The 26144-nt window shown below is 48.2% G+C and overlaps 1 protein-coding gene across 10 annotated transcripts in view; it reads right to left on the bottom strand.

The window, feature by feature from the left end:
• The window catches only part of CASK (calcium/calmodulin dependent serine protein kinase), a 2777982-nt gene that overhangs the window by 1321606 nt on the left and 1430232 nt on the right, over positions 1–26144 (bottom strand). For all 10 annotated transcript variants that reach the window (XM_069636511.1, XM_069636508.1, XM_069636509.1 and 7 more), the window contains exon 9: positions 21804–21887. In XM_069636511.1, the coding sequence (XP_069492612.1) occupies positions 21804–21887 (84 nt within the window). The remainder of the gene's footprint in view (positions 1–21803; positions 21888–26144) is intronic.

Below are 26144 nucleotides of genomic sequence, written 5' to 3'. Positions count from 1 at the left end.
TGAAGTTCCCCATAGTTTGTCCTCTCAGTAGTTAACCGTGCTTCGCAGCAGAAGGTTGCAGCCTTTTCAGATAAGACGATCTTACGAAGTTCAAAGTATTCTCTTCCCGATTACCTGCGCAACCATTCCACTACCAAAGATTCTTCTTGGATAAGGAAATCCCGTTCTTCGATAGGCGCTTCAGCAGCAGCATTCGCGCCAACTTCACATGAGAAGTAAGGTGTGCATACTTTCCTCCTTACGCCTTGAACTTTCAGCAAGCTCTTCTTCCTCCAAGAACCTGTAGAGAGAAAAGAAGAATTAAATGGTTTGAATGAGAGATCTCTCCAACATAGAAAACGTTTAATTCAGAAAGACAACAGTTATCTTCATTTGTTTTTTTCTGTCAAAAGACTCAATGCTTTAAAGACACTTGCCTTCAAAGTCTTCCAGAGTTCTACAGCACTCCAATCTTCAGAACCACAATTTCAATGCGCCCCTGTTAGACAGCAGGATGGAGAGCTCCGTAAATATAAAAACACAGGTGAGGAGGGTGTGTGGTCCCACATACATAAGGGAGTTAACTTCTGGGTGAAGTTAGTCAAAAACTCTCTACTTAACACACTTTACACTTACAGTACCTCTATTCTATTTATCTATATGTCTTAACAGGAAGAGAATATAAAGGCTTCAGTGTAGCAGGTCAACAGGCCCAAGATCATTACGCTCCTGAGGAGTCCAGGTAAGCGTTACAATATAGAATGATAGACGTTTGTATGTATCTGTGTCTCTATATCCAGCCACCACTTTTTCTCCATCTCCATCAATGCATATCTACATCTCACTGTGTCTGTCCTTGTCGATCTGTGTTTGTATGTCTCTATATGAACAGTTTCATCAAGGACCATTCATCTCTGTGTACATGTAGATACATGTTTACATGTTTTTTAATTGCTCCATATTAGTATATCCATCTCTGCCTCTGCAACATAGTCATACATTCTCCCGCCATCAATCTCTTTATCTACATTCATCTCTGAGGCCACACACATCGTTATATTCATCTATCTTTTTGCATCTCAGTATATAGAGTCATCTCTTTATTTAGTTGCATTCATATGCAGGTCGATATTCAGCTTGCTCAATGTATCTGTCATTTCTACATAGTTGTCTATGTATATCTCTATATATATATATATATCCAATCACATTGAAGTGTTTACTGTGTCCATCCATATCTCTCTATACATTTTGCAATATGTGTCTGTTTATCTATATCAATATACATATCAATAGCCGTTTGTCTATATACATTTATACGTATGTAGCTGTAATTATAACAACTTTCACAATACAAACACTCTTTATATAAAAGATGTTCACACCAATAGTAACCTTTTTTTATATATAAATACAAGTGCACTCTGTTTCGCCTTTTTTTTAAAAAAAACATCACGAGCAATGTTTACATCGAGGATGTCATGCACGTTCTAATGTGATGACGTCATCAAGAAACGCCACTATAATTAGCAGGCATTTAAAAAAAAAAAATCAAGTACGGCACAACGTTCAGAGCTCCTGCATACTTCTGCCTATAAGTAACACTCGAGTCCTACTCCTTACTTTAAAAAGCCTTTTTCTTGTGCATTAGGATCTGGACCTTGAGCCCTAATCCTCTATTCAACATTTTAAACATCTGCTTTCACAGATGTGCAAAGCGCAGCTTGACACCACTTGTCTACTGGACACTGAGCCAAATAAAATGGACCAGAGGCCCCCATTCTTAGGGTAAGAATTGTCCATTATACAATAGCATGAATCTATTTAATCACATATGCTAATTTACTATAATTTAATGTTCCTATTTAGAAATTGGATACTACCTGGATCCTGAGGCTATTAAGACCGATCCCTCTAACATGAATAAACTGCAGACAACTGTTAAGTCTTGTGGATTGTAATCAAGGTTAGCATCTTACAACCTCTGTTACTTTACTGTGAACAGGCAAGGATTGGTTAAAGTTGGAATACATTAGGCCTAGGTACTAAATTGCTCATGAGAGGAGCAGTAATATCCACATAAAGCATTAACATGACTGAAATAATGCACATTTAGGTAACAATTGAGCTTGTCACCTTACTATTTGCTGTCCTGAGATGTTCTTGTACTGTGAATATGCAATAATGGGTTGAAAGATGATTTGATTAGGCTTAGGAACTAAGTTGCTCATGAGCGAATCAACATTAGGTATTAAGCATTAACATGACACAAAGGATGTAGACTGTCACTATACCAGAAAAAGGACTTGTTATTACCGCCTTATGAATACCCACTGGAGACTGAAATTGTATAAATGAAATTTTTGCAATTTACTAACATGTTTTGAAATAAGTGTTGATTTTAAGGCACGGCACACCCCAGCCAGGGACCTCTTCCACTAACACTGAAGGTGGTGCACAATAAACCACGCCTTTTATTTTTATTATTTGAACCCTGGTTATTTTTTCGAAGAAGCACCCAACCCGTCTCACACCCACCTTAAACACCCCGTGTCGCAATGGTCCATGAAGCAGGCCAGTGTGTAACAAAGATTTTTTTATTTTTACAATTCAAACGAAAAATCAGAGCGAAACTAATTTTGGGACAGGGATCACCAGTGTGGCGACACTATAATGCAAAATGTTATAATACAATGAATTCCACTTTCTGGCATCATCTACATAAACCTTAAATAGAAATGGGAACGAAATCATTTTTTCACAATCATAGATGGCACTTATGTTATTCACCACCCTGCAACACTCCTCCAAACACCTGCGCACTGAATTCTGTGTGGATGGAAAGCAGTGTCAAGGAGTCAGCAAGAAGAGGGAAAAATCATTTTTTTTAATTCGACCCACCACCACAAGATAGGAGGTCAAAGAAGAAAATGAAAACCTTAAACATGAGCAAAATTGCATACTCCGATTTCACTGGTACTTGGAGATCAGTTTACATTTGCGATAGGTTAGATAGGACGGAAATTTGTGTGGCTGCACTAAAGAGACAAGGAAGCTTACAAGCTACTGAGCAGGGTACTAAAGCAACAATTTTTTGGGAGGAAAACAATGCAGCAGGAATCACACGGCAGAATTGCAATTTCTTATTTCACACAGGCTTTAACTTGGGAAATAGCTAAGAAAATGGGCTTAGCAGACGAAATGGCTTTTTGGGATGGGAAACAGACACAGAACAGATAGGATACTGAGGGGAAGGGATGACTAATGGGATGAGGATATAGGTTTTTTAGGGGAAAAGCAAATCGGATTTTAAAAGGAACGCAAATACACGGGCAAAATCGGTTTTGTTAACACAATGATTAGTTCTACTGAAACTATATTTTAAGGCTATAATTAGTAAAAACACTCTACAAAATTGTTACTTTCGAAGTGCAACAATAATGAACGTGAGTTTTCAATGGGGAATTGAGTTATTCCAAATGATAGTAGGGATTTACACAGGTAACTGAAGAGAACAGAAAAGAAATATGCTAACAGATATGGACTAAACCGATTCTTCTAGGGAAAGGGTGAACAGAGGATACTGGCAATTTGGAAAATAACATGGGCTTTTATAGTATTTTAATGGGGTTTGAACAGGATGCATGGTAAAATAGCGGGCTATGCAGTGTTTGGGTACTCTGTGATGGGATACTTACAAGGCAAGCTTGGGTTTGGTAAATTGGACAGCCAGCAGGGTCTCTAAGCGGCGGGGCCAAGGATCTGGTCACGGGCAGTGGGGTCAAGAGATCTAGTTACTTGGCCCGCTGGGCTCTCCTTGTTGGGAACAGCTGGGCAAAGTCTGGTCACTGTGGACAGCGGGATGGGTCAGCTGGGCAAAAAGGTTGGGTCACTGGATTCTCCTAAAAGGATCAGCAGCCTTCCTCCTTTCTCCCTGAATTATTGGGATGAATATGGTTCTGGATAGGTGGTTCTGAATAGGTGGTTCTGCCTGGATCTGGGTCAGCTACCTCTGGACCCGGGTTTGGGAGTCTTGGAATCTTGCAGAGTCAATTTTGAATGTTGAATATCCCTGGGTCTCCCCTGTCTACCCTTTAAATAGCCAGAGTGACATCATAGAATTTTTACAATATGGACGGAAGCACCCTGGACTTGCCGCTTGCACGGGATAGGCCAGGCTACTGGTGTTGCCTCCTCCCTGCAGGCGTATTGATTCCAGGGAAGTGACATCAGTTTGTGTATGTGTGTATTTTATGACTCCCTTTGTCTTAAGCCTATTATTCCCCGAAATGAGTTATGACACAAAACTCCATATTTACAATAGTCACCATCATAAGAATCAGATGGGTAAATCCCATATTTTACATGGAATATGCCGGTTCTAACGCCAATTTTGTGCGATGTTGCTTTGCTCTTGGGCACAATTTTGCTGTTTTCAGGAGAAACAAAACATCTAAAATTCGGAAAATGGCTACCCATAAGCATAATAGTATTTGGCATCATTTCCCCAAGTTTAATATCTGTGCCATTTATGCTTTCCCCATAAATTCATTTTCCCTGCCATTTAATTTCCCCATGTGCCACAGAGATGCACATAGTCTTATTTTGCTTGTCCAAAAATTACATTAAAACTGTCATATCATCACATCGCTGCTTATTCAAATTGCAAAGAAAAATGTCTTAAAGTATAAATGTTCTGCATTGTCAATGAGGTAGATTTGCCAAAGAAGTGGGTGGCGCTGCCACCCCCACAATCCAAATAGTCTTCCCCGGGTCATCTTGCACAAGGGTTTCCATGACTCCCTTTTTGAAGTCCTCCAGTGGATACTGGGGATGAATGGAGAGGAAATCACACTTCTGAGGCAAAACACAGGGCTTCTCCCCCATCTTTTTTTCTTGGGAGCAGTTCTGCCTGGCAGTCTGGGAGAACCTGTAATTATCACACTAGCAGGTCCATGGGAACAGAGCGCATACCCTTGCAATATCAGATCACTGGGAGGTGCAAAATTAGCCTTGCTGCAAAACTGGTTTGACAGAAATCCCTGGCCTCAGCCAGCCAGGCTGCTTGAAGTCTTTTTTTTGGGGGGGGGGGGGGGGTGGTAGGGGGGGGTATAATATATATATATCTTTGCAGCCCCTCTCACCAAATGTACAATTGTGTTTCTGTGCAAGCTACAGTATTATTTCCCATTTAGCTTTCCCAAGGTCATTTTCTGCTTTGCAACAACAGATTTACACGTGTTCATTTTGTTTCTCATGTTCATTTCACAAAATGCGTCTTTTCTCCGCACAAAGTTTCCTTCGCATTTAGCTTCTGAAAGGCTTTTTATAGATCTGGTCAGTTTCTGGGCACACAGATCTGCTTGAAAATGGTTTCATGGTAATTGACACAAACAAGAGAGAGCATCTTTTCTTTGAAGTGCTTTGCATGTGTTGTGTTGGTTTATTTCAAAAAGTAAACCCAAGCCGTGCAAACTTGAAGCAGAATTGTTTTGCTTTTCATGGACTTCACTGATGAAACAATGCCGTTCTGAAAGAGATGGCCTTATTTGATGGTGTTCAAAATGAAATACACGGACAGGGCTGTGTTTTAATAGAACAAAACTGTGTGATATTTGAAATGAAAGTAGCATCAGTACAATGCCGTTTTAAACGCAGGTCATTTTCCTGTGCAGCCTTGAATGTTTAAATGACAGAACAGCAATGCACAGCCATTCTGAATTTGATTTGTTTTCTCTGGGTTCCCGTGAATGAAAACAAAATGCAGCTATTCTTGGGGTGGCTGTGTTCAACTCTTCCCCCATATGTGCTCAGCAGACAAAAGCACAGCCATTTTTGGGTAACTGCTGAAATGCAGTTTTTGTTGTAAGGGCGGGGAGGGGGTTCTGCCTTTGGCCTTAAATGTACCCACAACAAGCCCCTGATGAAGACTTTCTCGAAGCGCGTTGGGCCATTTGTAAATTAAAAATTCTTTGTTTGAACTACTGATTGAATTGTGATCTATATAAACAGCTAAAAGTGTATCAATTTAATACTGTAAATCAATATCTATAAAACATAAGTGATCAACGGTCTTCCTAACAGTTTGGCTTACTTGTGAGCCAGAGACAGTGTGCAGGGGACAGGACTTACCACAGGATCCCCTGGTGATACTATTAGGGAATGAAGATCCAAAAGGTCAATACAAACTACAGGCAAAAGGATCTAAATTAATAACCCACTTTTTAGTGGCAGTTAAAATGGTCATAGCAAGAAACTGGAAGTCCCCTCTTCCCCCAGACATCAAAGAATGGTGGTCTATAATCTAGTATGTAGCTGCAATGAACAACATTGATACTATAATCAGTGGTGAGTCGGCACGATATCTCACCCTCTTTTTACTTATGTGAACCAGCATGATGGTTCTGGAATATGTCACAAACCCTGTGCAATGACCTCCTTCTCATTGTTTTAACAGTCGAAGGTTATGTCGAAGGTTATGAATACGATTATTCCGCCCGGATGCCCTTGGGCCTGGCGCGCGCTACAAATAAATAAAATACAAAATACAAATACAAAAGATTATAGAGAAGTACAAACACAACCATGGGAGGCAGAACAGATCAACAGAAGCAATGTAAACTCAATTCAAGCAAAAAGGTGTAGCACTGCCTGGCCGACAAGACTCCTCCCTGGATTCCCTGTTGAGGAAGTAAAATCTTGTGAAGGTGTGGACAGACCTTCAGGTGTCAAGCAAGGAAACACCGGGCAGGAACGCTGTCATTGCAGCCACATCTCTGGTGGAGCGTGCCCTTGGCCTGCCTTGTAGAGGCCTGTTCGAAAGCCGGCGACCATGCGACATGCAGCCCGATAGCCACCTGGAGATGGAAGCCTTAGATAAAGCGTTCCCAAAAGTCAAACAACTGCAAAGTCTTCTGAAAGTCTATTGCACGTGCAACATAAAACTTCAATGCACGGGCAACGTCAAGGGAATGCAAAACCCTCCCTGCAGCGAGTTAGGAGAGCCAAAGAAAACTAGTAGGTTTATGAGCTCGTTGAGATGAAATTCCAATGGAACCTTTTCCATGAAAGAAGGGTGGGTGTGAAGCATCAGCCTGGAGTGGTTAAAGTCAAATATGACCGTTTGCATGAGAGAACCTGCAATTCCCAAACACGTCTGGCAAATTTATTAGCGACCAAGAACACAGTCTTCCATGAGATACATTTTAAAAGGAACCTGGTGAAGAGGCTCTAAAGGAGAGCCCATTAACTTGGAGAGTACCACATGGAGCTCCTAAGCTGGATCAGACGCTTTAACTGGCAGAAAAGTCCTGAAAATGCTCTTGAGGAACCCCTTAACAAGCCTATTTGACTAAATGAATAATTACTCACCGTAGTGACTAACGTACTCCCAGTCATTAGTCCACTTTCCTCCAAACTCCATGGTTGTCCCTCGCTAGGGACGGAAGACAACCTTTTTCACGAGAAAAAAAAACTTCTTTCCCTTTACATTTAAAGTTGCGCAGGGGCACGGCCCTGGGAGCATGCGCTCCCCTGACTCCGCCCACTGGTGCCACTCCTCAGTCGCCATTGACACGTCGACAATATTTAACATTGCCTAATGACACCAGTATTATTAGGGGGGAGGCTGGTGGGACGTATGGAGGAAAGGGGACTAAGGACTAAAGAGTATGTTAGTCACTAGGGTGAGTAACTATTAATTACTCTTACGTCCTGTCCCCTTTCCTCCATACTGCATGGGCAATTACAACTGAATGTAGCCCCAGGTTGGTGGGAAGACCCTCCTTAAGAAAACAGACTCCTTACAACCGCTTGTCCAAACAGTAGGGCTTACAGAAAGCCAAAGGGGTGGCCCAGGTGGCCCCCCTGCTGATGACCTGCCACGGGATCTGCCATTTGAATGCAATAGCCGTGGCCTTGGCTCTGACAGCATGGGCGTGCATGTTAGCTGGAAGCGGCTTGTGCGACACCCCCTCATAGGCCTCCTTGATGGCCGAAACCATCCACCTTGCTATAGAGGCCTTGGTTGCCCGATAACTGGGCCTTGATCCCCCAAAGGTGACAAACAGGATGTCCGACTTGTGGAAGGCCTTGGTCCTGTCCAGATAGAATTTCAGAGCACGTCTGACACCCAGACAGTGCAAGACCCTCTGAGGCTCGTCCTTCGGGTCGTCAAAAAACGTAGGTAAGACCATCTCCACATTCAGATAGAAAGCGGATGCTACCTTAGGTAGGAACGCGGGGTGTGTTCTCAGCACCACCTTATCCTTGTGAAACATAGTATAAGGTTCTGAAGCCATCAGAGGCTGGATCTCGCTGACTCTGCAAGCAGAGGTTAGGCCCATCAACAGAGCTGTCTTAATGCTGACCAGCCTGATGTCCACGGATGCCATTGGCTCGAACGGTTTGCGCGCCAATGCGCCCAACACTACATTGAGGTCCCACACGGGGTGTCATTTTTTGATGGGCACGTAGAGCCTGGAGAGGCCAGCCAAATGTCACGACTACCGGGTTGGAAGAGAAAAAGACCTCCTCCTCCAAATTTCTGTAGGCCCCTATGGCTGCCAGATACGTGCAGCATGTGTCGACATGCATGTCTGAGTGAGCAAGGTCCGCAGAGAAGGAGTGCACTCCTTCCAACGTGCACGTCAGGGGGTCGATCTCCTTAGAGCGCGCCCAGTGACAGAACCTAGTCCATTTACTCTTATACTGCCTCCTAGTAAACTTGCTCCTAGCGCCTTGAATGATTTCTAGGTTAGCCTGTGATAGGCTCAGGTGCTTCAGTGTGACCTGCTCAGGAACCACGGTGCGAGGGCTAATTTCTGTGGGGATGGGTGGATAACCCTGCCCCTCTGCTGCGCCAGAAGATGAGCTGGGCACATCGGCGGGTGAATGGGAGGCCAGCCACCATGGAGCTATTAGAATGACACTGAGGTGACGCGATTCTTTTATCTTGCAGATCACACTGTGGACCAGGGGTGTGGGAGGGAAGGCATACACTGTCATGCCATTCCACTGTATCTGGAATGATTCGCCCAGGGAGCCGGGGACCTGCCCCCTGCCAGGTGGCAAACTGTGGGCACTTCTTGTTGTCCCAGGAGGCAAAGAGATCCACTTGTGGATGGTCCCACCTGATGAAGATCTCCAGCAGGACCTGATCGTTCAATTGCCACTCGTAAATGTCTGCTACCAGTCTGCTGAGCCTGTCTGCCTCCAGGTTGGACTCCCCGGGGAGGTGGACAGCCGCGAGGTAGATGTTCTCCAGGGCCCATTCCCATATCCTTATCGTTAGGCTGCACAGTGGAGGGGACCCGAAACCCCCCTGCTTGTTGACATAGTACATGCTGGTGGAGCTGTCGTTCTGGATGAGGACAACCTTGCCTCCAGTGAGCGGGAGGAAAGCTTTGCGAGCTAGCCAGATGGCTTTCAGCTCCAATAATTTGATATGAGACCTGCTGCTCCTGCTGGATCCAAACTCCATGGATACTGTGGTTGTCCAGATTGGTCTCCCAGCCTTCCAGGGAGGAATCCGTGGTGATGGTGACCTGCGGGCCGGCTGCCGGAAAGCCTTGCCCCTTCACAGGTTGCAGTCCCTGAACCACCATGTGAGGTCCAAGTGGGGAGAAGGAGGAATGCTGACAAGCTCTGCTTGGGAGCCCCGTTTCCGATGAGGCTGCAAAGTTCAGCTGTAACCTCCTCATCTTGAGTTTTGTGTGCAGTACGGCCAGTAGGACCGCTGCCATGATACCTAGTAAATGTTGGTACCACCAGGCCAAAGTCACTTCTCAGGCAAGGAAGTGAATACTGGCCCTCTTGATGGCCGCGATCTTGACCTCCGAGGGGAAAACTCTCGGAGCTTGTCCCCCAGACGAGGCAGAAGGTCAGGCTCTGCGTAGGTTGCAGCTGAGACTTCTTGAGGTTGATCGAAAAATCCCAGCTCATGGAGTGTGATCATAAGGGCGGAGAAAGTGTGATGAACCGCCTCTGTAGATCTCGCCCTGACGAGCCAGTCGTCCAGGTACAGGTAGACATGGTGCCCCTGGGCCCTGAGGTGGGCTGCCACTGTGTTCATGAGCCTGGTAATCACCCTAGGGGTTGCGTTGAGGCCGAAGGGTAGCACCTTGAATTGGAGATGGCAGCCTATTAGCCTGAATTGCAGAAAGAAGCCATGCGGCTGCCAAATCGGGCCACGTAGATAAGCGTCCTTTAGATCCAGGGAGCACATCCAGTCTCCCTTGCACAATGTCTCCGCAATGAGTGCTGGTATATCCATCTTGAATTTTTGAAGAGGGAGGGAGAGATTAAGGGTGGAGAGGTCCAGCACAACTCTCAGGCCAGCCTGGTTATTCTTTTGTATAGCGAAAATCCTGGAGAAGCCCAAGCATCGCTAGGAGGTTGGGACTTCCTCCACTGCCTGGCTCTTGACGAGCGACCGAATTTCCACCAACAGAGTTGCTGTCCCAATCTGTGGGAGGGGAGGAAGAAGGAGAGGGAGGGATTGGTAAGCGGTACCCTGAGAATACTAGCGTGAGGATCCAGGGGCCCGCAAACCTCACGCCAAAACTGTGCAAGAAGGGCAAGCCTGCTCCCCACTAGAAACAAGTGGACCCAAAGGGAGGAGTCATGCCTGCTTTCCCTCTGAGGCTGTTGCAGAGGAGGGGGACTGAAAAAAAGCCCTTGCTCCCCCTTTTGTTGTTTGCGCCGGTGCTGACATTGAGAACGGTCAGGCTGCCTGGACCGCAGTTCTTGGAAGCCACGGAACCCTCCAATCACCCGCTCCTTGTTGGAGCATTGGTGTGACTGGGTGTACACCTTAGGCGTAACCTTCGTAAGGATAAAGACTTTGCAGTTTGTGAACTGTTTTTCTTTTTATCTAGCTCCTCATCGGTGGTGGACTGAAAGAGGTCACCAGCCTCCAATGGAAGGTCCAATATGCATTCCTGGACGTCTGGGTTTAATTTAGTAGCCGGAAGCCAGGCAATCCTTCTCATGTCCGTGGCGATGAATATGACCCGGCCAGAGTTGTGAATGTGGGCAACGTTGGACTCCATGATGTCTTGCGCCACCATTTTAGCCTCTGCCAGTCCTGCCTTGAAGCATGACTGACTCTGCACCGAAAGTTCCGGAAAGAAGTTTCCTGTCAAAGCCTCTGGTTAACAGCTGCCAGCATGGCATCCACTCTGGACGGACGAAGATGCAGCGAAGCATTGGAATAAAACTTCTTCCCGTATGCCTCCAAGATCTTCTCCTCCTTGCGTAGCAGTGCCAAGGAGGCCAAGTACAACTGAGGCTTTGAGTAGAGTGACACTGCAACAATCACAGAAGAGTGCGGTTGAGGGTGGGCCGACAGAAAGAGTGGATTCCCCCTCCATTTACCTATATTTGGTGCCCAGGTGCCGATTAACAGGCTGGGCTGAGTAGGGTTTGACCCACCCGTTCTTGGCCAAGGCGACAATGTTGTTCTGCATCGGGATCCCTGTTCTAGCCATGGGGTGTAGAGTGAGGACCTTGGCAAGCACCACTGCCTCTGGTTGTTCAACTACGGGTTGAGGAAAGCCCAAGTACTCTGCCAGACCTGTATGTTGTTCGTGGAAGGCCTTGGCTGACGATGGTGTGTCTGGGTCTTCTTCCTCATGTGTGTCCAACAGGGCGTCCGGCTGCTCCGGAGCGGGTGGAGGAGTGCTGGGCGACGAGGGCTGAGGTGTGGACACAGGAACCAGAGGCTGCAGCGAAGTCTGTAAGAGAGCCACCTGAACTGGGGAGGCAGGCGAGCCGGAATCGAAGGAGACGTGTGGGCAGCAGGGGCTGCACCGGGGCCTGTGGAGCCACAGCTAGAGGAGGAATGACAATAGGCGCAGGTGGAGTGACCGGAGGGAGCAAGTCCCTGACTGAATTCCACAGGATGGCCCCCATCTGAGGGGTTTGCATCAGCGCCAGGAACCTTTCGAAGAACCTGTCTTCGGAGGCCGAAGAGGTGGCAGGTGATATTGACTGAGTTTCTGGGGGCTGTTGGGGCCAGAGCACCTGCCCTGCGCTGCTAATGGATAAACTGTAGGCCATGTACCTGGTTGACACCAGTCCCACCTTGAAACTCGTTCTCCCGTCTGCTCCGTTCCTAGGAGTGGCATCGGATGATCAGCCAAGTTGTCAGGCACGGCAGCCTTTTTTTTTTTTTTTGTAACTTCTTTTTATTAATTTTACAACACAGAAAAAAGAATGCAATCCCCAAACCCCCCACCCACCCCCCTCCATCTCCCCCGAGGCTGCTGCATTGAGTCCATAGCCCATTGACATCATTGGCCAGTCACTCCTAGTTAGTAAAGATAAACCTGCCAAACAAAGTCCCCTGTCAATTCCCCCCCCCCCTCTTCCCTTCCCCCCGGGAATCCTCCTCCCCGCCCAAGATCCATTACCTCCATGGACCCTTTGCCATCGTTCAGCATAAATCCAATAACCGCAGACGCTGAGGACGCCACCCAATTCGAAAGTCATCTTTAAGAAAGGCCAGAGTTTCTTCCCAATCCCCTGCAAAGGACTGTAAATTGTTATCCTTGGCATATGTTGCCCATTCAAGTGCCACAATTTCCCCAGAGTTTTCGCAACAAATCCTGTATCTGAGGGACCTCCTTGCTCTTCCACCTCAGCGCTATTACTGTCATAGCTGCAATTGTAAGTATCGACCTTGCTTTACCCCGGGATTTAGGTTCTCCCACACTACCTGCCAGCCTAATTCCCAACAGAACCTCCACAGGCGGCTCGCTTCCTCCTGACCCAAAGGCCTGCTCCTGAGCCCTCTGCACTTCTAGCCAAAAGGGCCTGATCGCTGGACACGACCACCAGATGTGCTGCACCGTGCCCTCCATCCCACATCCCTGCCAACAGACCCCGGAGGTAGCAGGGTATATCTCCCGAAGACGAACCGGTGCGTAGTGCCATCCAAACAAAAGCTTGTACCACGTTTCCTGCAACTGAGATGCTTTAACCAGCCTGGGGATTTTCCTCCATAATCTTTCCCATTCATCCCGCGTAATTGCCCTCCCCAGGAGCTGTTCCCATCTGCCTATATACGCCCAAGGCGGCCTGACAGTTGCATCATCCAGAATCTTATAAAGATTAGAGATTAGACCCTTGGATCCATCATTAGACAGAAGTAACTTCTCAAAGCGTGTTTTCTCTCTTGTTGCAGCCTGTTTGTTCACGGGGTTCAAAACCCAGTGACGCAGCTGTGCATACCGGAGTCTTTCTCCCTCCTTCACCCCATACTCCCTCTTACATTCCTCAAAGGATAGAATTCTCCCCCCTCGAAACATATCTCCGAGCAACCTACAACCCCCCTCTTTCCATTGCCCCAATGCTCCCTCTTCCATCCCCGGGGTGAAATCTCCATTATAAAACAGGGGTGTAAAGGGGGAGGGGAAGGTCGTTATTCCCTTACTCCTCACCAATTTATCCCAGTTCTCAGCCATCAGTTTCGTGATGGTGCTCTCGTATACATGCTTGGGCCTATGCTGCTTCGGAAGCCATAAAATTTCCGCTAAACTCCGATGCGCAACTGCTCTATCCATTGCCACCCATTGCTTATCTTGTGAGGCCTCTCCTTCCCGGAGCCAATCTCTAATGACCCGTAGCTGCGTTGCCTCATAATACTGTTGGAAATTCGGCAATGCCAGACCCCCCCTCCCTCCTAGGAGCCATCAAGAGATGCCTGCCGACCCGGTCTTTTTTCCCACCCCAAAGAAAGTCTCCGGTCAAGGATCCCAACTCCTTGAAAAAGGTCTTAGGGAGAGCCTGAGGTATTGCCTGGAAAAAGTACAACAGCCGCGGGAGGGTTACCATTTTAACTGCGGATATCCTGCCTAGCTACGAGATCCGAAGCCCCCTCCACCTGCAGAAATCCCGCTTGATATCCTTCAACAACGGTGGGTAGTTAGCTCGGTACCAACCTGCTAAGGTCGGGGTAATTGTCACGCCTAGGTATCTAATTCCCCCCGGACTCCACTTAAATGGGGTGGCTTCCCGCAAGGCTTCCCGAACCTTCCCACCAAGGGTCAAGTTTAGGAGCTCCGATTTGCCAAAGTTAATCCTAAGACCCAAGGCCTCTCCGAATTCTCCCAATAGCTTCCTACTTAGGCGAATAGACTCTAATGGCGCCGTAAGGGTCAAGAGCATATCATCGGCAAAGGCAGCTACTTTTTGTTCCTCACCACCAAAGGAATCCCCTTTATCCCCTTTGCCTCCCTGATCGCCTGCAACAAAGGTTCCAGGTAAATAGCATAAAGCATAGGAGACAGGGAACATCCCTGTTTAGTGCCCCTACTCACTTCGAAGGATCTAGACATGTTTCCATTTACAGCTATTCTCATGACTGGCGTCTGATAGTTGGCCTGTACCATTCGCAGGAAGGTCCCGCCAATGCCCATCTTACGCATTACCTTAAAGAGAAACGACCACTTCACATGGTCAAACGCTTTTTCTGCGTCTAACGACAGAAGGACCGCGGGAGTGTTCGTTCTATGAGATTTCTCCACCAGGTGGGCAACCCTTCGTATAATGTCAGCTGTCTGTCGGCCCTTTATAAATCCCGCTTGATTTGGGTGTACCAGATCCGGGAGAAGCCCTTCCGGCCTACTCGCCAATATCTTAGTAAAGAGCTTGGCATCAATGTTGATTAATGCTATTGGTCTATATGATGACCTCTCTTCTGGGTTTTTACCGGGCTTCAAAACTAGGGTCAGTCTAGCTTCCTCCATGGACGGCGAAAGTTTCCCCGTACTCCTAAAGACATTAAAAAGGTAGGTTAGGTGTGGGACCAGCACAGCCGCAAAGGTTTTATAGAAGGCCGCTGAGTAGTCATCAGGGCCTGGAGCCTTGTTCAGGGGCAACCCCTTGATTACCTTCCTCACTTCGTCTTCGGTGATCTCCCCATTTAGTAAATCCAACGCCTCTCTCCTGATTTTTCAAAACTCTACCTTATCTAGGAACTCTAATTGGGTACATTCCTGGGGGCCCTGCGACTTATATAGGGATTCGTAGAAAGCCACTATGGACTCCCGTATCTCCCCTGCCTCAGTTACCCTTGCCCCGGACTCTAATCGTAAGGCCGTAATCGCGTTTCTGGATTTCGCTCCCCTTAATAAGCGCGCAAGGAGGGTACCTGCCTTATTCGCCTTAGCGTAGAATTGCTGACGGACCCCCAGCAGGGCCGCCTCAGCCTTTTTAGTGCAGAGGATTTCCAGCTGTCCTAGCGCTCCACGATACTCCCTCATAGAGGACCTTGTTGGAGTTACCCCGCCCTTCTCCTTGCCGTCTCGACTTCCTCTTCGAGCCGCCTTTCCAGCTCATTCAGTTGCTTCTCCCTATGAGATGCTGCCGCAATCAGTTCTCCCCTCAGCGTGGCCTTAAAGGCGTCCCACCTTATTTCTTCCCTCATGTCTCCCCTCGGGTTAGTGACAAAGAAGCTCCTTATCTTATCTTCTATTTCCTGCTTTATTAGTGGATCCCTGAGGTGGTGTCCTGGGTATCTCCACGTCCATACCCCTCTTTCCCTATGACCTAGGTCCATTGTCATGGACACCACTTTGTGATCCGCTATACCAATGGGACCCGTTACTACCTCTCGAACCCGGCCCACCAGAGTCGAGGTCACCCAAATACAGTCAATTCTAGACTGGGAGCCGTGGACTCCTGACAGAAAGGTATACCCATCTTCCTCCCCCCTGACCTCCCTCCATACATCCCTCAACCCTGCACCCCATATTCTATCTTTCAAGGCTGTCGACATTACTGCTCGCCCCCTCCCATTGGGTGCCCCGATCTGTCCCGCTCCCTTTCCCAGGCTATAGTGATATCCCCCATCAGGATGATTTGCCCCCGGGCCTTCTCCAGTTTTCCCAAGATGCGTGTCAGGCAGAGTTCCTGGCCTGTGTTAGGTGCGTACACTACTGCCAAGGTGTACGGGGTATCCTGATGCTCCCCCGTAACTATTATGTACCTCCCCTCCTTGTCTCTTATATCAACTATTCTAAAATTCACTGAAGTTTTGATAGCTAGAGCTACTCCCGCTGACCTGCTCCCTCCAGATGCATGAAGAATCTGATCAAACCCCCGTAGCTTAAGGCGCCCCTGATCTTTAGATCTGAGGTGCGTTTCTTGCAATCCCAGAATGTCTGGGTTCTCTTTTCTCGTAAATTGCTCTAATTTTTTCCGCTTAAGGGGGGTGTTCAATCCTCTCACATTATGGGTTAACCACTTAAGAGCGAAGTATTGTATCTCCACTGCCATGGGACCGTACATTTCTCCCGGGCCTCTTCTTCCATGAGTGCCCAGGCCGCTAAACGGTCTACTTGTTCCCTCCGATCCCTCCCGACCTCTCTCGATATCAAACAGAGACTCTGGTCCCCATATCCTAACTTTTGCGCAAAACCTCTGCTGTCCTCCCTCCTCCCCCTCCCAACCCATGTCCCCCTACCCCCCCCAAAGGGCTTGCGCTTCCCGCCTCCCAATCCCCCCAGTCTCCGGATATGCCCATCCTTTTCGATTCGCAGATGGATGCTCCCCCCCTTGCTACTTACTCCCTTTAACGGCCCACCACCCTTAATGCGTTACCACTTGAATTAGGTCTCCTCTTGTGCCACCCTCTCCACCATCTCCGCCCTTTGCTTATGACTGCTCCTGATGGTTTTTTCGTTGGGCTTCATCCTCCTTCTCTTCTCACCCACTGTCATCCAGGCCCATGGCCGTGATCCTGATCCGGCAGCTGTGGTCTGCTTTCTAAATCCCGTGGGGATGTCGTCCAAATCCAGACGCAGAGCGCTCGCCCCTTCCTGGACTGTAGTGATCCACCTCTGAGCCCCCTCCCACTCGAACACTAATCCAAATGGGAAGGTCCACTTGTATTTAACACCCTTTTCATTGAGCACTTTAAGAACCGGTCCCATTTGGCGCCTCTTCGTTAGGGTGCTGCTTGCCAAATCCTGGAACAGCGCAATGCGGTGCTCGCGAAACATGATTGGCTCTTGCTTCCTTGCTTCCCGTAGGACTTCTTCCTTCTGGGCATACCTAGTGAATGCAGCCAGGACATCTCTAGCCCTTGGCTCTGATCCTGTGCCCTCCCGGCCCACTCTGTGAACTCGATCAAGTTCAATCTTGTCCGGGCGGGGGAGACTCCCAGTATCGCTGCAAAAATAGATTGGATCACCCCTTTCAGGTCTTTGTCCTGAACGGTTTCTGGTAGCATTTTGACTCTTATATTGATTCGACAGGACCTGTTCTCCATGTCCTCCATCTGGATTTCTAAGTTGTGTGTGGCTGTGTCCATTCTTTCAATTGCCTCGCTGTTGGCTGTCACCTCCTTGTCCAACTCCTGCAGCCCTTTCTCCAGCAGGTCCGTCCGCTCACCCTGTTGACGCAGCTCCTGTTTTATCTCTCCTAGGGCCGAGTTGAGGTCGGCGCGCAGGAGCTGGAATTGATCCTGAAAGGTCTTCGTTAGGCTGGCCTGCAGAGCGTGCATCTCCCCCCTAAAATCCTGCCGGGACATCGCAGCCGAATCCTCCCCTTTGGGCAGCGAGGTACTTCTCCGCAGGTCCTCCTTCGTTATCTTAGTTGTTTCCCTTATCTCCTGCAGTGGCCATATGGTAGGAAGGGTACCTGGGGCCTCTCCTGAGGCTGGCCCTGCCCTCGCATTCTTCCCCTTCACTTTCGCCGCCATCTCCGTGCCGGACCCAACCCCGCTGCGGGTTCCTCGTGTCCCCCAGACCTCACCTCTGCAGGGGGAGTTCTGCACACTCTCTCGGGGGAAACTTTACCCGTCCCTTCTGCAGCAATTCGTGTTTCCAGCTACCCAGTTCCCTATGCAGCAGCTTGGTTCCTTGGAGGTCCAGGTGGTGTACACTGCACCGGTAGTTGTCCAATGGCGCCCTGCCGCAGCGGATAGGCCCCCCTCTCTTGAGGTCTCTTCTGATGGGGCAAACAGTGCCCGGGGGCACCGAGGGCTATGCAAACCCTATGCAGCACCCCGGTCAGGCAAGCGGTCACCACACCACTTTTAAGTCACCACCGGGGTCCTCCGAGACTCCCCCTGACGGGTCACGCTCTGCTCATCTGTAGCGTCTCACCAATGATGTTACCACCGAGAGCGGGTCCCTCGACGCCGGCCCGGCTAGGTCAGGCGAAGCACTGCCACAGCGCCCACTACTTTATGTGACTCCCGCTGGGGCCCGCTTCTTGTTGTCCAAGGCCCGTGAGCAGCTGCTCCCTCACTCCCCGTTGCATACACCGCCGCTGGCACGGGTATGCACCTCCAGCTCCCTCTCAGCTCTGCCCCATGCAGCGCGCCGCCCCCGGGGCTTGCCTCTCCGCCGGGCTTCCCGCCCCTGCTCACCGCTGTCAACCGGCGCCTCTTTCGGGTCACTCCGGGTGTCGCTGGAGTCCCGTCCGACCCTCTCACCTCAGGATCCGCAATTCGCCGGTTCCTCCGATATAAAACTAGGGAAGTTCCGGCCCTCGCAGCGGATTCTCCTTTCGCGGCTCGGCACTTAGCGAGACACCGCACTCCCGGGCTGCAGCGAGTTCTCCGGGCCGCCTCAGCCGCTCCTACGCACCTACACCGCGGCAGCCGCCAGGAAAGAGCCTCCGTGTCACTCTGTGCGTACTCCGTTCTTCTCAGTCGGGTGACCGCAAGGAGCCGGGGCCACTGCTCCACAGTCGCGAGGCAGCTATTTCTGTCCTTGTAGCTGGGTGGTGGGCATTTCCCAGTGTCGGGACTCTGGAGCTTCGCCCGAACGTCTATCCCCTGCGGGCGGCCATCTTGGCCCTTTTGTCGAGCTGCGTGCCACATGCTCAAGTCGTGGTGCGTGGCACCCTGGTCCCCGGCCTCCTCCAAGACTCTTATGGGTGGAGCATAAGACCTACCCCTGCACCACAGGCTGGGACCTGGAAGGCGTATTGCCTTCAGCAGTGTTGCCGGTAGTGCTGCGTGCAGGCGCTCGCTTGGAAATTAGGCCGGTACTAGGGCGTTGCCCCTCGGGTGTAAACCCGGTAAAAGAACCTTGCGGTGCCTCAGCACTGCTTCCGGAAGGATCTAATGACTCCTCGGCCGTGAGCTGGACTAGCGGAGGAAGCATGTCCCTGGTCACATCCTTAAGGATGGCCCCCATCTGAGGAGATCTCATGAGCGTGAGGATCTTTTCAAAGAACCTGTCCTCGCAGGCCGGTGGGGTGGCAGGTGATATTGACGGGATATCGGGCGGCTGCTGGGTCCGTCAAGCTGACTGCAGGGTAAACCTGCCCTGCGATGCTGATGGATAAAGCTGTAGGCCACGTACCTGGGTGACACCAGTCTCACCTTGTAACTTGTTCTCCCACCTGCTCCGTTTCTCAGTGCAGTATCGGACGAGCAGCCATCTTGTCTGGCACAGCGGACATCTTGTTAAGCTGCATGCCATGTGCCAAAGTCATGGTGCTTGGTTCGCTGGGCTTGGCATCCTCCAGGACTCTTGACGGTATAGCATAAGACCTACCCTGCACCTCAGGCCGAGGCCTGGGAGGCGTGTCGCCCTCTGCAGTGTCGCCGACAGAGCTGCGTGCAGGGGCCCCCTCGGCCATGTTGCCGGTACAAGGGTGTAGACCCGGTAAATGAACCTTGCAGTCCCTCAACACTGCCTACGGAAGGATACACGGACTCCTCGGCCTGGCGGCTGGTAGCTGAACTAGCCTTGTTACCAGTGCTGGTCTTAGAACCGGAGAGGTCCCTCACGCTCAGGCATTTCCTTGGGAAGGAGTCAACCTTGCGGGGTGAACTGGAAAAGAGCGGCCCTCCCTTAGGCCTCGACTTATATCTGAGGAAGTCCTTCAAGTCCTCTGGAGGCAACTTCTCGAAGAGCTCCCTCCACCTAGCTAGTTCTTCAGCGCACGTGATGCAAGTGCGTTGCACGCAGTACAGCAAAGCAAAGGCAGCGCAGGCAAAGAGCGTGGGGAATCGGATGTAGCGAAGAGCCCCACGCAGACTGGACACCTTCTGAAGTCGACATGCGTTGGGGAGAAGCGTGGCAACAGAGGACCAAATAACTGGTTGATAAGACAGAACAAACTATCCGGGAAGAGCGTGTGGTGTTACATGGCCGAAGCCAAACCCAGGAACGCTGGTGAAATCGGCCCGTTCCCGCTGACGCAGAAAAGGGGACAGAGGAGTGGTGCCGGTGGGAAGAGTCAGGGGAGCACATGCTCCCTGGGCCGCAACCCTGCACACCATTAATTTTAAAGGGAAGAAGGTTTTTTGTGGTGAAAAAGGTTCCGTCTCCCGTCCCTAGCGTGGGACGCTCATGCATTATGGAGGAAAGGTGACGGGACGTAAGAGTACTAGAAGTGTTCCCCTTTTGGGATTCAGTCTATCATAGTGGTTGATTTGGGTAATACCCAATCTGACCAAAACACATTTTTCGAATGGGAGATCTGATTGAATACTTGGTTGACACCATGCCCGTATAAATTTCAGAATTTGGTTGTGAAGTACTAAAATGGATGATGCTGATATTTTATAAACAAAAGAAAGGCAATGCAGGGATTATGTTCTTTTTTAAAGCTATAATAAGACCAAACCATGATACTTTGGGATTTCCCATTTCACCAGGTCTTCCCTGAATTCCTTATAAGAGTGAACTCAATTTTGTATAGAGAGTGGTCGCTTAATACTCAAGTAATCAAGCTCTCTTTCCCTCCACTGAAACATTTCTGCTTGAAATATTTTAAGTTATAAGGGGATTCTGAACTATTTAGTCCCATTGATTTAGTTAAGTTTATCAAGAAGCCTGATGTATCGCTAATTGAACATTTTGTTCAACAATGCGGTCAGATGATTGAGTATTGGTCATAGTTATCAATGATTCATCTGCATAGAAGGTGGCCTTGTGCACCTCTTGAATTAACCAGATTCCTTGAATTTCAGTATTTAAATGAATTTCCCTGTGTGTTTACACTGCAGCTGTTTTTGCCACTTTATTAATTTTTTATAATGGGGGGGTGGTTCCCTGCGAACCCCCTCTAACCCATCCCACCACCTCACCTTGCCACCCACCACCCCACAAACCCCTAACCAAAACACACAACACATTTATTTTAAGCAAAAATGCAGTGAAAACAGCAGCGTCAAAAACACTACAGGGAACATGTTAACATTTAAAAAGGCTGCAACGAAAACACAGTAAGCGGTTTAAACTTAGTCTCCTAGCTAGTCATTCCAAAAGCAAAGTGAAGACTAACAGGGGCAAGGGTCATCCCTGGCGGGTCCCCCCTGTAGATGTACATATTATATAGCAAGAATAACCATTGACTCAATGTTTTGTCATTTGGTTCTGAAAAGCTGACATCATACAACCAATAAACCTGGGCCCAAAAGCAAATGTTTGCAACGTTAAATGAATAAAGCCCGAATCTAACCTAGCAAGTGCTTTATTGGCATCTAAAGCCAACAGTGTCAAGGGAGTTGAATTCCATTTTCCAATTTCAATTATGTTTATAACTGTATGGATATTATCATGAGTACAGCGGTTGTTTATAAAAACATATCTGGTTCGGCCCTATGAGGCACGGAAGAACCTCCATCAACCTGACAGGCAAGATCTTGGAATACACTTTAGCATCTAGGTTGAGTAAAGCACTCAATGTGGCAAGAATCACACTGTGTACCTATTTTACCAGGTTTTAGAAACAGAATAATCAGGAATACAGAATAATCAGGAATGCTCTCATTGTTTTAGTGGCTGTACCAGAGTGAAACGCTACACAAAGCAAACAAATGGAATGTGTATTATACCATTTTCTGACTTTACCTTCAATTTCCTTCTTGCATTGAATTTTCGAAGTTGTTCTACTGTTTCTGGAAGGTGAATTTTGTAGGCATACCGATCCCTTTCCTGCAAGAGATTAAGGTAAAATAAATGACCACATTAATTAATGAAATAAATACATAGATATATGCAACTCTGAGGAACAAACTAGAACAGATTAGAGAATATATACAATCAGGGCAACAAAGAACAAATGCGTAGCTTATGATATAACGTCCAACTCCACTGACCATTTGCTAAAATCAGAGTAGGGCATATTAATAAAAGGTAACCAAATGAACCCAACATTCTGCTCATGTGTCCACTGACTGTTTTAAATTTGATATTTTTTCCAACACTTTTTAAATGAGTTTTAATTCACATGATAACTCAAAACAGAACCATTCAATCATATATGATAACATCCATGTTCATGTGTCACTATAAGAGCCTCCCACCGCCATCCCAAGATCAGCATTATTCAAGCAATCAAGCCAATCAAACAGAAAAGAACAAGTTACTTACCAACTGTAACGTTCTATCGACTGGATGTTCCTCCCACGTATTCCCTATCTTTGATAAATCCACTTCCAGCTTGCTGGCCTCGGCAAAAATGTTCACAATAGAGGGCGCTGCGCATCGACGCCCCTCGAGTCGGTGTCCCTCGAAGGTCTCCAGATCGGCGCTGACGTCACCATAGGTATAAATAGTCTTGTGCAGCGTCCGTTGCTCAGTTCTGTTTTTAGGTGCTGTCTTGCTTGAAGGAGCGTAGGCTGCAATTACAAGAGAAGTTTTACTGCGGGGAAGGATGGGAGGGGCGATAAGGAATACGTGGGAGGAACATCCAGTTGAAAGAACGTTTCAGTTGGTAATTTGTTCTTCGAATGGATTGTGTCCTCCCACGTATTCCTTATCTTTCATAGACTCCCATAGCAGTAGTATATAGAGGAGGTGGGAGTAAAGTGAAATGTTTCCCTTTAAAGATGCACAGAGTGCAATACAGCTTTTCCAAATTTCATCTCCTGGCTAGAGTCAAGACTGTAGAATTTAGTGAAAGTGTGTGCAGGCGACCATGTGGCAGCCACACATGTCCTTAATTGGAACTCCTCTTTGGAGAGCTGAAGAGGCTGCGATACCCCTGGTTGAATGAGCCCTGAGATGTTGAGGGGGCTCTTTCCCTGCCAATTTATAGCACTCTATAATGGTTAATATAATACATCTTGAAATGGTTTGTTTTGTAATAGGTAAACATAATTTGTGCCCTGCATACCCCACAAACAATTGGTCTGCTTGCCTAATCCTCGCAAGTCTGCTAATGTAAAAATTAAAGGCACGACTTGGATCCAGCCTGTGCAATCTCTCTTTCTCTTTCCCTGGATGGGGAGGAGGATAGAATGAGGGTAAGGTTATCTTTTGTGTGATGTGGAATTCTGTGCCCACCTTTGGGGGAAAATTCGGCTCCACTTGTAGAACAACCTTATCTTTGTGAACGATTGTATGTGGAGTTTTGCAAGATAAAGCTTGTAATTCGCTCACTCTTCTGGCCGAAGTTAAAGCCACTAGAAAGATTGTTTTAAGAGTGAGAAACTTTAATGAACAGGAATGAAGGGGTTCGAAATTTCAAGACTAGGTTTAGGTCCCACATTGGAACTTAAAAAGAGTTGGGGGGGAAAACATTAATTAACCCTTTCAGAAATTGAATCACTAAGGGCAATTTGAAGTATGAAGGCTCCTCGGCAGTGCGCTAGAAGATTGACAGGGCTGCGAGGTAGCCCTTGATTGTGCCAACTTGAAGACCTGAATTTATATAGCAAAAAAGATAACACCACCAGTGTACTACATGAAAAGGGTTCAATATTCTTTTCTCTACACCAGCTGAAAAATTTGTTCCAACGGCAGCGGTATAAAGTTTTTGTTGCTGGCCTTCTGGCTGAAAGCAACACCTCCATTACGTCATCCGAGAGATCCCAATCCTTTAATCTCAGCCTTTCAGAAACCAGGCGTTGAGGGTCCCGATATCCAGATGGAGAACCCAACCTCATTCATGCGAGAGAAAATCCTCTCTTTGCGGAAGACAAATGGACATGTCTAGAAGATCCGGGTGCCACGTTCTCCTGGCCCAATCCGGGGCAATTAGGATCATGGGTTTCCGGAATCTTCTCAACCTCCTGATCATTTGAGGAATGACGGGAACTGGAGGAAACGCGTAGAGAAGTGGAAACTCCCAATCCACTACAAACGCGTCCCCTAGAGCTCCTCTCGGGGGAAATAACCTTGAGCAATACTGATCGCACTTCCGGTTGCTACTGGTGGTGAACAGATACACTTGAGGGCTTCCCCAAAGGGCGAAGATCTCTTGAAGGACTTCCTGAGCTAGTTCCCACTCGTGCAATACTGTGTTCTGCCTGCTCAGAGCGTCCGCAGTCAAGTTCTTCTCTCCGGCTAGGTGAACAACCGATAGAGAGATTCATTCTTGAATTGCCCAAAACCAGAGCTGCATTGCCTCTCTGCACAGTGGAAGTGACCCCCACACCCCTCTTTTGTTGAGGTAGTGCATGGCCCTGTACTGATGGTAGGAATGCCTTCAGCGCTAGTCTGATCACTCTCAGCTCTAATAGGTTGATGTGTAGTCTGGACTCCGATGGAGACCAAAGACAGCTGATGGTCAAGTCGTTGGCATGGGCTCCCCACTCCGTGAGTGAGGCATCCGTGACTACTGTTATCTCCGGCCATGGTTGCCAAAACTGTTCTCCTTTCAAGATGTTCTCGCAACAGGCCCACCAGTGAAGGTCTCGAGCTACACTGTCTGGGATTAGTAGGAGATCTGACATCTTTCCTGAGAATTGTGACCACTGGGTCCTTAACGCCCACTGGAGAGATCTCATCCTCAGGGGAGCCTCTGGCACTAGGAAAATGCAGGATGCCATGAGGCAGAGCAACCTCAAAGTCGAAGGCTAGTAGACGTTGGTCCTTTTGAAATATGGTGATCATCTGTAGAATATCTTGAGCCTTCACCTCTGGTGGCGATTCTTTTCCCCAGGGATGTGTCCAGGACTGCTCCAATGAACTAGAGTCTCTGTGATGGTATCATGTGTGACTTCTTTAAGTTGAGGGAGAAGCCCAGCTTGTGGAGAAAATGGTTACATAATCTAGATGAATCTGAGATTGTTCTGGATACACTGCTCTGATCAACCAGTCGTCCAGGTAGGGGTATACGTGAATCCCTTCCCTCCTTAGACTTGCAGCCACAACCGCCATTAGCTTAGTAAAGACCCTCGGGCGGTAGTCAGCCCAAATGGCAGAACTCGAAATTGATAATGAGAGTTGCCAATTGCGAACCTCAGGTACTTCCTGTGCTTGAGATGAATTAAAACATGGAAGTAAGCATCCTGAAGGTCTAGAGATACCAACCAGTCTTGAAGATGGAGGGCCTGAAGGATCTGAGAAAGGGTTAACATCTTGAACTTGTCTTTCCTGAGGAATTTGTTCAATTCTCGCAAGTCCAAGATGGGTCTCAATCCTCTGTCCTTCTTTGGTATTAGAAAGTAGGGGAATACCAACCCTTGTTCCTCTACGCTGCAGGTACCGGTTCTATGGCACCTTTCTCTAGCAGGTCTAAAATCTCCTGCATAAGGAGCGGGTCTGGAAACTTCAAAGAGTTGTTCCCTGGTGGATGGCTCTGAAGAGTTTGTACCAAAGGTAGGCAGTAACCTTGAGCAACTGTCTCCAATGCTCAAGCATCTGACGTAATAGCCTGCCATTCTGTCAGATGTTGAGTTAACCTGCCTACTACTGGTGTCTTGTGAGGGGAGACCTCGGAGGGGTTTAGAAGCAGCTGACGCAGATGCTGAGGGTAAAGTAGCACCTGCTGATGCGGGCTTGGTACCTTTGACCCGTCCACCACGGGTGAATCGTCTCTGGCCCCTTTGAGCTAGCTGTCCTCTGCCTCTTCCGAATGCGGAGTAAAAACAAAAGGACTTCCATCTGCACGATGTACCTGTGGGGTGATTTGGAGTTTGCCGGATTGCAGCCCCAAGCAATTTTACTGCTGCTTTTGATGTCTGTAATTTCTCCAGGCTGTCATCAGCCTTTTTTCTAAATAGAGAAGTGCCGTCAAAGGGCATATTCAGAAGTCTGGCCTGCACATCAGGAGCAAAACCAGACTTCTTACAACCATGCAAATCTGCAGATTGTGGTATTCACCGCCATGGCTCTGCTGATGCTGTCAGCAGAGTCGATGCCTGTTTGGAGGGACACACACATCGCATCCTTCCCATCCTTGATGATCAAGAATTCTTCTCGTTCCTCCCCTTCTGGGAGACAGTCAGCCGCTGATGAAGCACA

Source organism: Ambystoma mexicanum, chromosome 7p, assembly GCF_040938575.1.
Source record: "Ambystoma mexicanum isolate Mex_15411 chromosome 7p, UKY_AmexF1_1, whole genome shotgun sequence".
Taxonomy (NCBI): Eukaryota; Metazoa; Chordata; class Amphibia; order Caudata; family Ambystomatidae; genus Ambystoma; species Ambystoma mexicanum.
This window is presented reverse-complemented; position numbering and strand designations above follow the sequence as displayed.